The 13,604-nt window shown below is 45.8% G+C and overlaps 2 protein-coding genes across 5 annotated transcripts in view; one reads left to right on the top strand and one right to left on the bottom strand.

Annotated features, from left to right (window-relative positions):
- The window catches only part of rhbdd3 (rhomboid domain containing 3), a 74,007-nt gene extending 65,688 nt beyond the window's left edge, over positions 1-8,319 (bottom strand). Inside the window, exon 1 of one of the 3 annotated variants that reach the window (XR_011938341.1) lies at positions 7,742-8,319. Coding sequence is in view for 1 of the 3 variants with exons in the window: in XM_072491355.1 (XP_072347456.1) it covers positions 7,742-7,928 (187 nt within the window). In the remaining 2 variants the exon portion in view is untranslated. The remainder of the gene's footprint in view (positions 1-7,741) is intronic. The other 2 variants (XM_072491355.1, XM_072491466.1) reach the window with 2 other exon arrangements.
- A 349-nt stretch (positions 8,320-8,668) lies between these two features.
- Positions 8,669-13,604, top strand: part of LOC140403148 (RNA-binding protein EWS-like) — a 29,902-nt gene continuing 24,966 nt past the window's right edge. Inside the window, exons 1-2 of one of the 2 annotated variants that reach the window (XM_072490962.1) lie at positions 8,669-8,891; positions 12,642-12,678. In XM_072490962.1, coding sequence (XP_072347063.1) covers positions 8,879-8,891; positions 12,642-12,678 — 50 coding nt within the window. In that variant the 5' untranslated portion in view covers positions 8,669-8,878. The remainder of the gene's footprint in view (positions 8,892-12,641; positions 12,679-13,604) is intronic. The other variant, XM_072490874.1, reaches the window with a different exon arrangement.

Here is a 13,604-nt window from a genome sequence, read left to right as displayed (position 1 = left end):
TGGTATAGAGGGATACGACACAAGGAAGTGCGGAGGGTTTTGGCCAAGGGTTATATCATGACATGTACAGGCTTGGAGGCGGAAGGGCCTGTTCCTGTGATGCATTGTTCTTTTTCATTTGGATGGAAAGTGAAGAAATCCGATCTGAACTTAGTCTCCTAAATCTAAACAAAGGAAACTACCAAGTATGAGGCATTTGTTGTCAAAGATAGATTGGGGAAATTCATTAAAAGGCATGACTGTCTTGGCTAATATTTAAGGAACAAATGTATGCATTGTAACAGGTATACATTCCTTTCTGGCACAAAAACACAAAAAAAGCAGCCCAACCATGGTTTTGCAAAAGAAACTTAGGGTAGTATTAGATCCAAAGAGGAGTCATATAAAGTTGCTAGAAAAAGTAGCAAGCCTGAAGTTTGGAAAAAGTTCAGTATTCAGCAAAAGAGGACAGAGATTGATTAAGAGGGGGAAAATAGGGCAGCGCAGTGGTTAGCATTGCTGCGTCACGGCGCCGAGGTCCCAGGGTCGATCCCGGCTCTATGTCACTCTCCGTGTGGAGTTTCCACATTCTCCCCGTGTTTGCGTGGGTTTCGCCCTCACAACCCAAAGATGTGCAGGCGAGGTGGATTGGCCACGCAAAATTGCCCCTTAACTGGAAAAAAATGAATTGGGTATTCTAAATTTTTTTTAAATGGGGAAAAATATAGAGTATGAGAGTAAACTTGCAAGAAACATAAAAGCAAACCGTAAAAGCTTCTAGAAGTATATAAAAGAAAACAATTAGTGAAGACAAATGTAGATCACTTATAGTCTAAAACTGGAAAATTTATGGCAAAAAAATGGCAAAGCAATTAAACAAGGACTTTAGTTCTGTTTTCATGGAGGGAGACACAAATAACTAGCAAGAAGAGGAAATTGAAGGAAATTTGTATTTCTAGAATGCTAGTGCTGGAGAAATCAATGGAACTGAAAGCCAATGAATCCCCAGGGCCTGATAATCTACATCCCAGAGTACTGAAGAAGATGGCCATGGAAAAGGTGGATGCGTTGATTGTCAACTTCCAAAGTTCTGTAGATTCTGGAGCAGTCCTGGCAGATTGGAGGGTGGAAAATGTAACCCCACTATTTAAAAAAGGAGGAAGAAAGCAGGGAATTACAGACATGTTAGCCTAACATCAGCCAACATGGATTTATGAAAGGCAAATCATGTTTGACAAGCATAATTCCATTTTTTTGAAGATGCAAGGATGAAAAGGCGTATTTGGATTTTCAGAAAGCTTTTGATAAAGGCTCACAAAAGACGTCACAGTACAAAATTAGAGCGCATGGGATTGGGGTAATATATTGGCATAGATTCAGAATGGGTTAGCAGACAGGAAACAAAGAGAGTAGGAATAAATGGGTATTTTTCCAAGTGTCAGGTGGTGACTCGTGAAGTCCTGTGGGGATCAGTGCTTAGGCCCCAGCTATTCACAATATAAATCAATGATTTGGATGAGGGAACCAAATGTAATATTTCCAAGTTTGCTAATGACACAAAGCTTGGTGGGAACATGAGTGGTGACAAGAACGTTAAGAGGCTTCGGGTGATTTAGACAATTTGAGTGAATGGCCAAATATATGGCAGATGCAATAGAATGTGGTAAATGTAATACATGTTATACATATTGGATGGAAAAACAGAGTGGCAGAATATTATTTAAACGGTGACATATTGGGAAATATTGCCCTACAAAGGAACCTAGATGTCCTTGTACACCACTCACTGAAAGCAAGCATGCAGATACAGCAAGTAGTTAGGAAGGCAAATGGTATGTTGGCCTTCATTGCAAGACCCGTGAGCACAGGAGCAAGGGTGTCTTATTGCATCTGTACAGGACATTAGTGAGATCACACCTGGACTATGTGTGCCATTTTGATCTCCTCATCTGAAAAAGGACATACTTTTCATAGAGGAAATGCAGTGAAGGTTCACCAGACTAATTTTGGGAATGATATGATTGTCTACGAGGAGAGATTGCGTCAACTGGGCCTGGATTCACTGGATTATGGATGTTAGAAGAATGAGAGGCCATCACATTGAAATGTTTAAAATTCTGACAGGGTTGGACAGACTGGATGCAGGGATGTTGTTTCCCTAACTGGGGGTACAGAACAAGGGGTCACTTTCAAGATATGGGGTAGGTCATTTAGGACTGAGCTAAGGAGAAACTTCAATTTGGTGGCTCCCGTTCGTGGTGGACTTTTTGGACCTTTTCCCCTGCTAACGGCGGAGCTGAGTGTTTGTAAAAGGTGCAGGAGGGGTGGAAGATGAGAGTATCCCACCGTTTGTGGGTTTGTGGACCAGAAGTGGTCGAAAAGGTAGAGTATAACGGTCGAAGGTTGGTGTGGTGCCTGCGACACAGGGGAAGATGGCGGAGGGTCAGAATCCGAGCTTGCCAGCCCAGTGGTCGACAGATCAGTTAGTGAGCTTCCTCCACGAGACGTTTGCCTAGCAGAGGAAAGAGAACTTGGGAGGACCTGGCCAGGGTGGTGGTTCCGATAAAGGTAGGGATTGCCTGCATGGAAATGAGGTTAGAGGCCCAGGGCCAGGCGATCCAGAAGGAGGCAGTGGTGGAGCACGAGGAGCAGCTTACCTCGATGGCTGCAGAGATGGGGTTGATGAGAGATCAACAGAGGAAGCACTGGAGGTTAGATGTAGGACTATTAGCGGAGGAGGAGGTGTGTGTGTGGGTGAGGGAGGCCATTCGGAGGTATGTGGAGATAAATGATACGGGAGAGGTCTCGGCAGCTATGGTATGGAAGGCGCTTAACTCAGTGGTGAAAGGGGATTTTATCTCGATATGGGCACACAGGGAGAAGGCGGAGCGGGTGGAGATAGATAGATTAAGTGAGGGAGATTCTCCAGGTGGACAGGAGGTACTCGGAGGCCCCGGAGGCGGGGTTGTTGAAGGAGCGGCAGAAGCTGCAGATGGAGTTTGGGTTGCTATTCACAGGCAAGGCGGTGGGGCAGTTGAGAAAGATGAGAGGGACGGTGTATGAATATGGGGAGAAGGCTAGCAGGGTGCTCGCACGCCAGTTAAGGAAACGGGAGGCAGCGAGGGAGATTGGGAAAGTGAAAGACAGAGGGGGGAATACAATTTTGGACCCGGTGGGGATGATGAGGCGGTTTTTGGAGGGATTGGAGTTTCCGAAGGTGGAGGACGAGCTGGTGGAGAGCATAGGCACCCCAACTGGGCTGTTTGAAGTGGTGGAGGGGTTGGAGGCGATGCAATCGGGCAAGGTCCCAGGGCTGGATAGGTACCCAGTGGAGTTTTATAAAACGTTTTCAGAAGTGCAGGGGCCCTTGCTGTTAAGGACGTTTAATGTGGCTAGGGAGCGAGAGATACTGCCTCCGACGATGTCACAGGACTCGATCTCTCTCATCCTGAAGCGGGATAAGGACCCAGAACATTGCGGGTCGTACAGGCCAATCACCCATCTAAATGAGAACGCCAAGGTGCTGGTCAAGATCTTGGCTTCGAGAATAGAGGATTGTGTGCCAGGGGTGATCGGGGAGGACCAGACGGGGTTTGTGAACATCAGAAGGCTGCTAAACGTGATCATGATGCCCTCCGATTGAAGGGAGGTCGAGGTCACCATGGGCAGCACGGTGGCACAAGTGGATAGCACTGTGGCTTCACAGCGCCAGGGTCCCAGATTCGATTCCCCGCTGGGTCACTGTCTGTGTGGTGTCTGCACGTTCTCCCAGTGACTGCGTGGGTTTCCTCCGGGTGCTCCGGTTTCCTCCCACAGTCCAAAGACATGCAGGTTAGGTGGATTGGCCATGATAAATTGCCCTTTGTGACCACAAAGATTAGGAGGGGTTATTGGGTACGGGGATAGGGTGGAAGTGAGGGCTTATGTGGGTCGGTGCAGACTCGATGGGCCGAATGGCCTCCTTTTGCACTGTATGTTCTATGGATGTGGAGAAGACCTTCGATCAGGTGGAAGTACTTGCTGGAGGTCCTGGGGTGGTTTGGGTTTGAGCAGGGTTTTGTGGACTGGGTCCGGTTGCTGTACCAGGCACCGGAGGCGAGTGTGCAGACAAACCGATTATTTTCGGCTGCACCGGGGGACGAGGCAGGGATGTCCACTCTCCACACTGTTGTTTGCCTTGGCCATAGAGCCACTGGCGATGGCGCTGAGAGTGTCAAAGGACTGGCAAGGGATTGTGCGGGGGTGGAGCACAGCGTCTCGCTATACGCCGGCTTCCTAGTTTTGTATATTTCTGGGGGTGGGGATTGGAGCGATTATGGGGAATCTGAGGGGCATTTGGCCGGTTTTCGGGGTACAAATTGAATATGGGTAAAAGTGTGGTCTTTGCGATTCAGGCGAGGGGACAAGAGAGGAGACTGGGGGGATGCCGTTCAAGGTGGTGGGAGGGAGCTATTGCTATATCCAGGTGCCGCGGGAGTGGGAGCAGCTACACAAGCAGAATTTAGCTCGGTTAGTGGAGCAGGTGAAGGGGGACTTCAGAAGGTGCGATATGGTCCCGCAGTCACTGGCGGGGAGGGTGCAGATGGTAAAGATGACGATTCTCTCGAGGTTTTTGTTCATATTTCAGTGCCTGCCTATTTTTGTCCCCAAGGCTTTCTTTAAGAGGGTGAACGCGGTGATCTCAGGATTTGTGTGGGCGGGTAAAACCCCACGGGTAAAGGTGCTGCTGGAGTGGGGTCGAGGGGAGGGGGGCTGGCCCTGCCGAATTTCAGAAACTACTACTGGGCGACGAACATAGCAATGGTTACAAGTGGATAGTGGGAGAGGGGTCGGTATGGGAGCAGGTGGAGGCGGCCTCATGTAGGGGTGCAAATTTAGGGGCACTGGTAACAGCATCTCTGCCGTTCTCACCGGCTTGGTACTCCACAAGCCTGGTGGTAGTGGCGGCCTTGAGGATGTGGGGATAGTGGCAAATGCACATGGGAGTGGAGGGGGCATCGGTATGGACATCGATTTGTGGCAACCACAGTTTGAACCGGGGGAGCTGGATGGGGTGTTTTGAAGACTGCAATGGGCGGGTATCGAGCAGTTTGGGGACCTGTATGTTGACGGCAGCATTTTGTGCTTGGAGGATTAGGAAGAGGAGTTTGAGCTGCCCGGGGAGGAATGAGTTCAGAGGGACTTTGTGCGGAGGCAGGTCTCGACCTTTGCGTACCTACACCCCAGGGGATACAGAATAAGGTAGTGTCAAAAGCGGGAGTAGTGAAGGTCTCGGAAATTTATAAAGAACTCATAGAATGGGAGGGAACTCCAATAGGGGAGGTGAAGCGAAAATGGGAGGTAGAATTGGGCAAGGAATTAGAGGCGGGATTGTGGGAGGATGCCCTTAATAGGGTTAACGTGGCCTATTCGTGTGCCAGGCTTGGCCTGATACAATTCATGGTAGTCCTCAGGGCACATATAACTGTGGCCCATATGAGCAGGTTCTTTGAAGGGGTGGAGGATAGGGCCCGCAAATCATGTCCACATGTTTTGGGCATATCCGAATCTTATGGGATTTTGGCAAGGATTTGCCGATGTCATGTCCACAGTATTGTAGGTACGGGTGGTTCCAAGTCAAGAAGTGCCGATTTGTGGTGTGTCGGAATACCTGGGAGTCGAGGGGCTAGAGAGGCTGATGTTTTGGCCTTTACCTTCCTGGTAACCCGGAGGCGGATCATATTGACGTGGAGGACTCAGAAACCCCAAAATCAGGGATTTGGGTAAGTGACATGGCCGGGTTTCTCAGACTGGAGAAGATCAAGTTCGCCCTGAGGGGATCGATGTAAGAGTTCGCCCCGAGGCAGCCATTTGTCGACTTCTTTGGGAAAATTTAAACTGTCAGCTGATATAAAAAGGGGGGGGGGGTAAAGGGAGAGAGGCATGGGGGGATGGTTGAGTTGGGAGACACATAGCGGGGAAGGGGGACTGGGGAACTGTGAATGTGAGTCACGTTGGCTGGGTTTGGTTGTTGGTTGGGTGGGTGTTATTTGTTCTGTCGATTGTTCCTCTTGTAAACTGTTGTTAAAATTATATATGCCTTAATAAAATATTTTCAAAATAAAGGCTTCAGAGGCCATGTCATGAATATATTTAAAAAGGAAATAGATACGATTTGTAGCCACAAAGGTATGGGTAGAGGATCAGCCAATATTCTATTGAATGGTGGAGCAGGAATTTTCTATGCTTCTTTGTAATACAAGCACATCTATCAATTTGTACACCATGATCCCATTCCAGGTAATAATACAATAATTCTTGCTTTATTGTCACAAGTAGGCTTTAATGAAGTTACTATGAAAAGCCCCTAGTCGCCACACTCCAGCGCTTGTTCGGAGAGGCCGGTACGGGAATTACTAGTTATTTTCTTTTGTTGTTGGTTTAAGAATAAATGTTTGTCACTGCACAGGGGAAAACAACCCTCCTTTTTCACCATTTTTAGTTGAAGAGTCTGACTCGAAAATTAACATTTCATCACATTTTATTTCAATGCATCACTTGATGCATACGGCACTCCAAACCTGCCATGGAGTTTGAAATTGGAACTACCTTACTTGGTGGTCAGAGAGCTGTCACTCAACCACTGGCACTTAAATTATGACACTGCCCAAAGTAATTGTTTGTCAACTTCTTCGTGACATCAAAACTGTAGTGAGGCATTCTTTAAAAGGGGAAAGCAGGGCAGTCAGATTAGCTTTTGCCAAAGCAAAATACTACCACTTCTGGAAATCGGAAATTGAAACAGGAAATACTCAGCAGGCCAGGCAGCCTGTGGAGGCATTTCAGGCTACGGCCTTGCATCAGAATTGAGGATTAGTTTCTGGTTGTTCTGCAAAAGAGCATCACAGGTACAAACATCTTTAGACCTATAAATGTTAGCCATTTCCATCTTTCTGCCACAACTTGAACTATTAACACAGGAAATTTGACTGAAGTCTAACTACTGTAGGTCTGCAAATACATGTTGAGTTAGATCAGTATGGGGAGGATATGGGAGTTATGCTAGTCATAGTTTCACAACACAGAAAGGCCCATCGTGGCTGCGCCGGCCGTCAAGCACCTATCTATTCTAATCCCATTTTCCAGCACGTGGACTGTAGCCTTATATGCCATGGTGTTTCCAAGGGCTCATCTACATGCTTCTTAAATGTTAGGGCTCCCGCCTCCACCACCCTTTCAGGAAGTGAGTTCCAGATTCCCTCCACCCTCTGGTTGGAAAAGCTTTTCCTCAAATCCCCACTAAATCTCCTGCCCCTTACCCTAAATCTATGCCCCCCCCCCCCAACCCGGTTATTGACTCCCCTCTGCCAAGGGGGAAAGTTTCTTGCTTTAAAAGGCTTTCCCTGTATACACCTGCCAGGTAACCAGCTGCATCCCCAAGATTCAACGATTTGCTTTTTTCACTCTTTCCTTTTCAAACACCACACATGAACGGTGGTGGGAACATTTGGACGTCTCTGTTCCCTTTCTACACCTTAACTGGAGCGAGATTCACACATTTTGATCCAGAACTTTAGCCTCTTTGGACGTGTAAATCAGCAGAGTATGTTTTAAATAGTTTGTGATAATGGGGTTTAACTCGGATTAGGATGTGTGTTTTTTTTTGGGGGGGGGGGTTTAACTCGGATTAGGATGTGTGTTTTTTTTTTTGGGGGGGGGGGTTTAACTCGGATTAGGATGTGGTTTTTTGGGTTTTTTTTTGGAGGGGGGGGGGTGCTCTTACCTTGGCGGTGAGCGAACAGCGGGCCGGCTGTCAGGCAAAAGGCCTCCTCTGCTCCAATCAGCCACAAGAAGAGGACGAGGCTCAGGAAAGCGGCGGTGGCGATCGGCACTGGGGCCCGGCTACGAGCCGCTCGGATCCCAGCCCACAGCCGCTCTCCGCAGCCCCTCGTCCCGGGGGGGCTCAGCATGGCTGCCTTGACATGGACGGGCGGTGCTCGGTGACTCCGAGGGCCGCGCGGCCTTCCCCGAGCTCTCCCTTCGGCAGGGTGGAGGAGGAAGAGAGAGAGACCAAACCCGGGCCTTCCACAGATCGGGGAGCCTGCTCACCCCCCGCGATAACCCCACAAAAAAACACAAGCTGGCGTCGAGCCAAAACACGTCCGCCTTTGTGCGTTCTGCCAATTTATAGTGATGTTAGGGCGGATTTGACGATAAAACAGAAGTAAAAGTAATCATGAAAAAAATGGGGGTGGGGAAAGAATGGTGTTTATTTCGAGTGATCGTTCGTGGGGGGCAAGCCGCCTGACGGTCAAATGCCCGATAAACATGGAGGGGTGGGGAAAGGTGACATGATTCAGGGAGGAAAATGCTTGCGCAGCAGAATTTGGGGGGGGGGGGGGGGGAGGGGAAAGAGGGCGGCGAGGCGAAGAGTAAAATGGCCGCGTTTCCATCGCGACCAACTCCATCCCGGAACCATAAACACGGCACCGCGTTCTCTCCATTGTTCTAGCCGAACGGCTTACTGCGTTACGTTTCTGACGTAAGCGCGCCGCCCGCCCTTTAAATAGCGACGTGGACGCGTTCATTAGCATAAGCCTCGGCCGCGAATCGGCAGATGAGAGGCCCAGATTCCCTTCGGCGTCAGTTTATTTCCATTTAAAAAAAAAGAAATTACAGGGAGGAGAACGATTAAAAAAAAAAAAAAATCCCGTTAGCCCGCCCCGAAACGTTTGGGAGAAAAAAAAAAGGAAGGGGGAAGGGAAAAAAAACTCGAGATCGCCCGAGTGGAGGAATTTTTTTAAAAAAAAAATTTTTTTGTAAAATATTTCCGGCGCGAGTTGCGCAAGGCGCCAAATTAAGTGGTCGAGTCCGGCGAGGCTCCGCGCAGGCGCGTTTCGGCAGTCAGAGGTCGGTGAAGATGGCGTCGACGGGTAAGAGGGAGTTTGTAACTGTTGGCATTGGATTTAAAGGAGCTCGACCGCCCGCGCCCACCGGCGGCCTTCCTCGCACGGCCCCGATGGCCGCCGGCTCTTATACTATTGGCTTTCTCTATTTTCTTTCACCCAGCACCGATTACCCGAGAGTTTTTTTTAATCACCCCCCCCCCCCCCCCCCCCCCGCGGTGGGGATTCGGGCCAAGGCCTCAAACATCGCGTGTCGGAGGCGCGGGGGGAGGGGAGAAAAACGCGGAGCCGGCGGGTGGCGGTTGGGGCCTCTGCGTGCGGTGCATGTGTCCACCCGCAAGCCGCCCAACCCCCGGAACGCAGCTGCGCCACAAAGCCCGGCAGGGCCGCTCCGGCAGTGTGTCCCCGGCCCTCGCCCTTGGGGAGCCGCCGAGGCGGAGTTTCTCCGCCAGAGAGAAGGGGCGGAAGTGCTTTTCTTTTTTTTTTCAATCTGTTGAGGCCTACTTATCTGGGGTGGGATTGGGAGAGGATTAACCAGTTCGTTGCATTTTAATCATTTTTTTTTTAGTGGGAGGATGTCGCCCGTCGAACTAATTTCTGTGTTTTTCCTCCTAGTCCAGTACGCTTCAAGTTTTTTTTTTAAGGGAGAAAAAAAAACATTTGGAATTTTCTAACTTTTTTTGAAAGGAGATTTTTCTTTAAAATCCCCAGAAATCACTTAAGTGGGCCGCCTTATTTATATTTTTTGACTAGTTTGTTTTATTTTAAAAATTGGACTTCCAGGTGTTGGCACCATGCCAAAATGGAGTCGCGCACGCATTGAGAACTCGCTGTTTTTTGTGTAAAAGGTGCTGTAAGGGGCAGCGGGTCTGCCGAAACAATTTAAATTGACTCTCTGATCTTGTGATGTAGCGGGCTTTGAAATTTTCGCCCAAATGTTTTTTTTTGTACTGTGCCGAACGTTACTCGTTGACACTAATGATTTTAGTCCGAATCAAAAGCGTTCGCAATCTTGCAGTCAATGGACATGGGGCGCTTTCGTCCTGTTTAGTGCCTTTCACTGACGAAGTCACTTGGGCACTGTGTGGCCGCCTGTTGGAAGATTTGACTGCATAATTTCAACTTCTGGTCATTCAATAAAATTTAAAACTTTTGACTGGTATATTTTTATTTGCATATCCTACATTTGGTATATTAAAAAGTAACGGTTGCAGTACCTTAATTGCTATTAAACAATTCAAACACACCCTACAGTGAAGACCTAAAGTGAATGAGCTTTCCCCTTGCATCCTAACATGTGGCCTATTTTTAAACCTTTTATATCTTCCTGCCATTTAATTCTCAAGGGCCAGTTGCCCATGAGCAGGTCAACTTAGTTTACGTTTTGGGTGGAGGGGGGGTGGTCTTTGCTGCTAGAAAATTCATAATTCAACTGATGCTAATGTTATCATAACTTGGGGCATCTCACGTTTGGTGGAAAGGAGCGGAGGGCTGAGCGAATGCTGCTCATGTGAGAAAGGAAAAGTAGTCATCCAAATATCTTAATGGTGTTATTGTATTTTATCGAAATTTAACGGCAGCAAATTTTAATTATGGGCTTGCATATTCATCTTTTCTGGATATTTGGTTTATTTTAGCACACGTGAGTTAATACTGATCCTGAAACCATTTTTGGTCATTGATAACACTTCACAGAGGAATGGGTATTAAATTGATATTATTGGATGACTGACATGGCAGAATGAAGAAAGCTTTACTGGACCCAAGTGGCAACTGCTGATCCTAGAGGTCAATGTTAGAACATAACTCAATGAAAGCCGCACATGGGTTATCCACTCTCAATCCCCTTCTTTGAAGGCACCAAAACATAGCAAGTGAGATCTATTACAGTAAGCCCTGTTGGTTAAAAACCTGCAATATTTTTTCTACAAAAAGCTACAGCTTCTGATATTCCAACTCAATAAAAAGATTACACAAAAGGGAGAAGTTTCTGTAGGCTTGTGATTGCATATCGTAATACAAAATATAGTTCTTCCCTAAGGATGTGGGAGAAAGATATTCTGATACATGTAAGTTTGTATACTTACTAGCTTTTCTGTGTCTTAACTTTCCCCTTCAATGTGGGAGGAAGAGCTAGCAAGTACAAACGTAGCATTTTAAAATACACTTATTTATGGAACAGTTGATTTAGGGCTTAAATTATCATACCAGTGTTGCAATGTATGTACACAATGAAATATTTTTGCTGATTTTTTCTCTTGTAACGTTTAAATGCATGTAAATGTGCACACTAAGTTTGATGCAAAAACTGATATGATGTAAGGCGTGAGCATATTTTGTAAATGTATAATTGAGCAGCTTTGGTAATAAAAAAAGGCCTATGGTTTTTTCTTGACATTTCAAATGTGTAGCAATTGTAGACTGTTTTGTGCAACTTCTAATTAAGTAATTTTTAAAGGGAATCCACCCAGCACTGGTTAAATATTTTTTTTCATTTAAATTTAGAGTACCCAATTTTTTTTTTTCATTTATGGGGCAATTTAGCATGGCCAATTCACCTGCCCTGCACATCTTTTTGGGTTGGGTTGTGGGGGTGAGACCCATGCAGCCATGGGGAAAATGTGCAAACTGCACATGGACAGTGACCTGGGGCCGGAATTGAACCCAGGTCCTCGGTGCTGTGAGGCAGCAGTGCTAGCCACTACACCACCGTACTGCCCTAGGCATTGGTTAAATACTTTTTTATAAATTTAGAGTACCCATTTTATTTTCTCCAATTAAGGGGCAATTTAGCATGGCCAATCCACCTACCCTGCACATCTTTGGGTTGTGGGGGGCGAAACCCACGCAACCACAGGGATAATGTGCAATCTCCACACGGATAGTGACCTAGAGCCAGGCAGTGGTTAAATATCAAACACTGAGAATTGATATTTGACACCGATAAATTTGCCATTTCAAATGTGTTTAGCCGCGAGTTAATTTGAAATATTTTAGTAAATAAATATCATTTTTTTAATGTGGCTGAATGCAATACTACTCAAAGTTGTCTGTAGCTCCTGAATGGCGTCATTAAGACAATGGGCTGATTTAGAGACTAGAGAGGATCCAATTCAAGTCCATGTCTTCAGTGGGTTAGGTGACAGCATGTTGGTGATGCAAGCACAGGTGAACAAAGTCAGGCCTCAATCCATGTGATCTTGTGCACTTGGATCAACATTACCTTTAGGCTTGAACTTCAAATTTTAAACAACTAACAAGGTTGTATCCTTGTTCACAATATAATTGTTCCCATGGTGTCACCTTAGGACCAAGATGGTCACTTTTTATCTTGTGCATTGGCAACTGTGTATTTAGCCATTCTGGCACCATTTTGTTTAGATTGCCAGTGTTGCAATGACCAAGGCATGCCAAAATCCATTTAAAACAGTGCTACTTAAAAGTTTCAAGAAAGGATAGTCTCCTAATCCAACCTACAGTATCTGTCTTTTCAGGCAAGGTGAGAATTACAATTGTTCCTGTGTATTGCATTGTCTATAAGATGCCCAACCAACCACCTCATGATGGTTAATAGTATTTTGACGGGTAATACCTTCCTGAATAAAATGGGAGTAATATTTCATTGATCAAGTGCAAATAGTTTAATGGATTTCAATTTTTGGCCTGTAAAATGAAAACCCTATTTAAAAAAAAAAAAAAAATCTAGTATTGTAAAATGAGAAACCCATTTCAATCAACTTTTGTATAATTAGTTGAGGAACTCCTTTCTTTTTGTAGACTATAGCACCTACACTCAAGCTGCAGCTCAACAAGGGTAAGTGCTACTTCAAAATCAAATATCTATACTGTCAATGTATTTTTATTTAAAACCAATTGTTTACTAGATTAGTACACCGAAGGGGGGTTGTGTTTATGCTGGCACTTCAAGCTAGCATAATTTGATGTACCAACATCTTCCCATTAATTTCAATGCTAGCTTCCACTCGTGACAAACTAAATTGCTGAAAGTGCTCTCCGGGTTACAAAGAGAAAAACATTAATTTTGCCATTCCATATTTACTGCTGTTTCATTTGAAAACTTAGTCTCTAGCAAAACATTATGGGTCATAGAATATGCTTTACGAAAAATGTACGGGAAACAAATCAAGAAAACCATCAATTTACTACCAGAGAGCTAAGTTTGAAAACCTACTATAAGTCGTAGCCTTTCAGTGGTATTTTGTTGCATGTAGATAGCAAATGGCTATTTGTAGAAAATATCGCATTACAATGCAAAAAATATCTTTGTCAATTTCATTCCGAGTTCATACTATTTCCTGAAAGATCAGTCTGATTGTTTGATGAATTTGGGTCCAGGGTGGCTCCAGATTTCCTATTTGGCTTTATTGTGAGGCTAAACTTAATATTGTCTCATGTATTTGACGAGAAATCGCAGCAGAATCTGGTCCTTAACTTACATGGCACATCCGTTTTCTAACATGTTGCACTTCCTGTGGTTGAATTCTTACCTCCCATTCACTAACCATAGAGTGCAAATAGCTGATACCAGCTATCTTTCAAATAATTGAATGCAAGCCCATTTGGCTTGCATAGCTTTGCCTCCAAGGACCTGTTGTGATATTTCAACCAAAGTTGACAAGATTTGGCAAAATGGGAGTAGGTATCCAGCATCTGAGGCATGACTGAGGTGGTATCATTGACCTAATGTTGAATTCCTCTAGCTTTAGATTAATCGCCTTT

This window comes from Scyliorhinus torazame, chromosome 1 (assembly GCF_047496885.1).
Source record: "Scyliorhinus torazame isolate Kashiwa2021f chromosome 1, sScyTor2.1, whole genome shotgun sequence".
Lineage (NCBI taxonomy): Eukaryota > Metazoa > Chordata > Chondrichthyes > Carcharhiniformes > Scyliorhinidae > Scyliorhinus > Scyliorhinus torazame.
The sequence above is the reverse complement of the archived record's forward strand: the minus strand, read 5'-3'. Positions and strand labels throughout refer to the sequence as shown.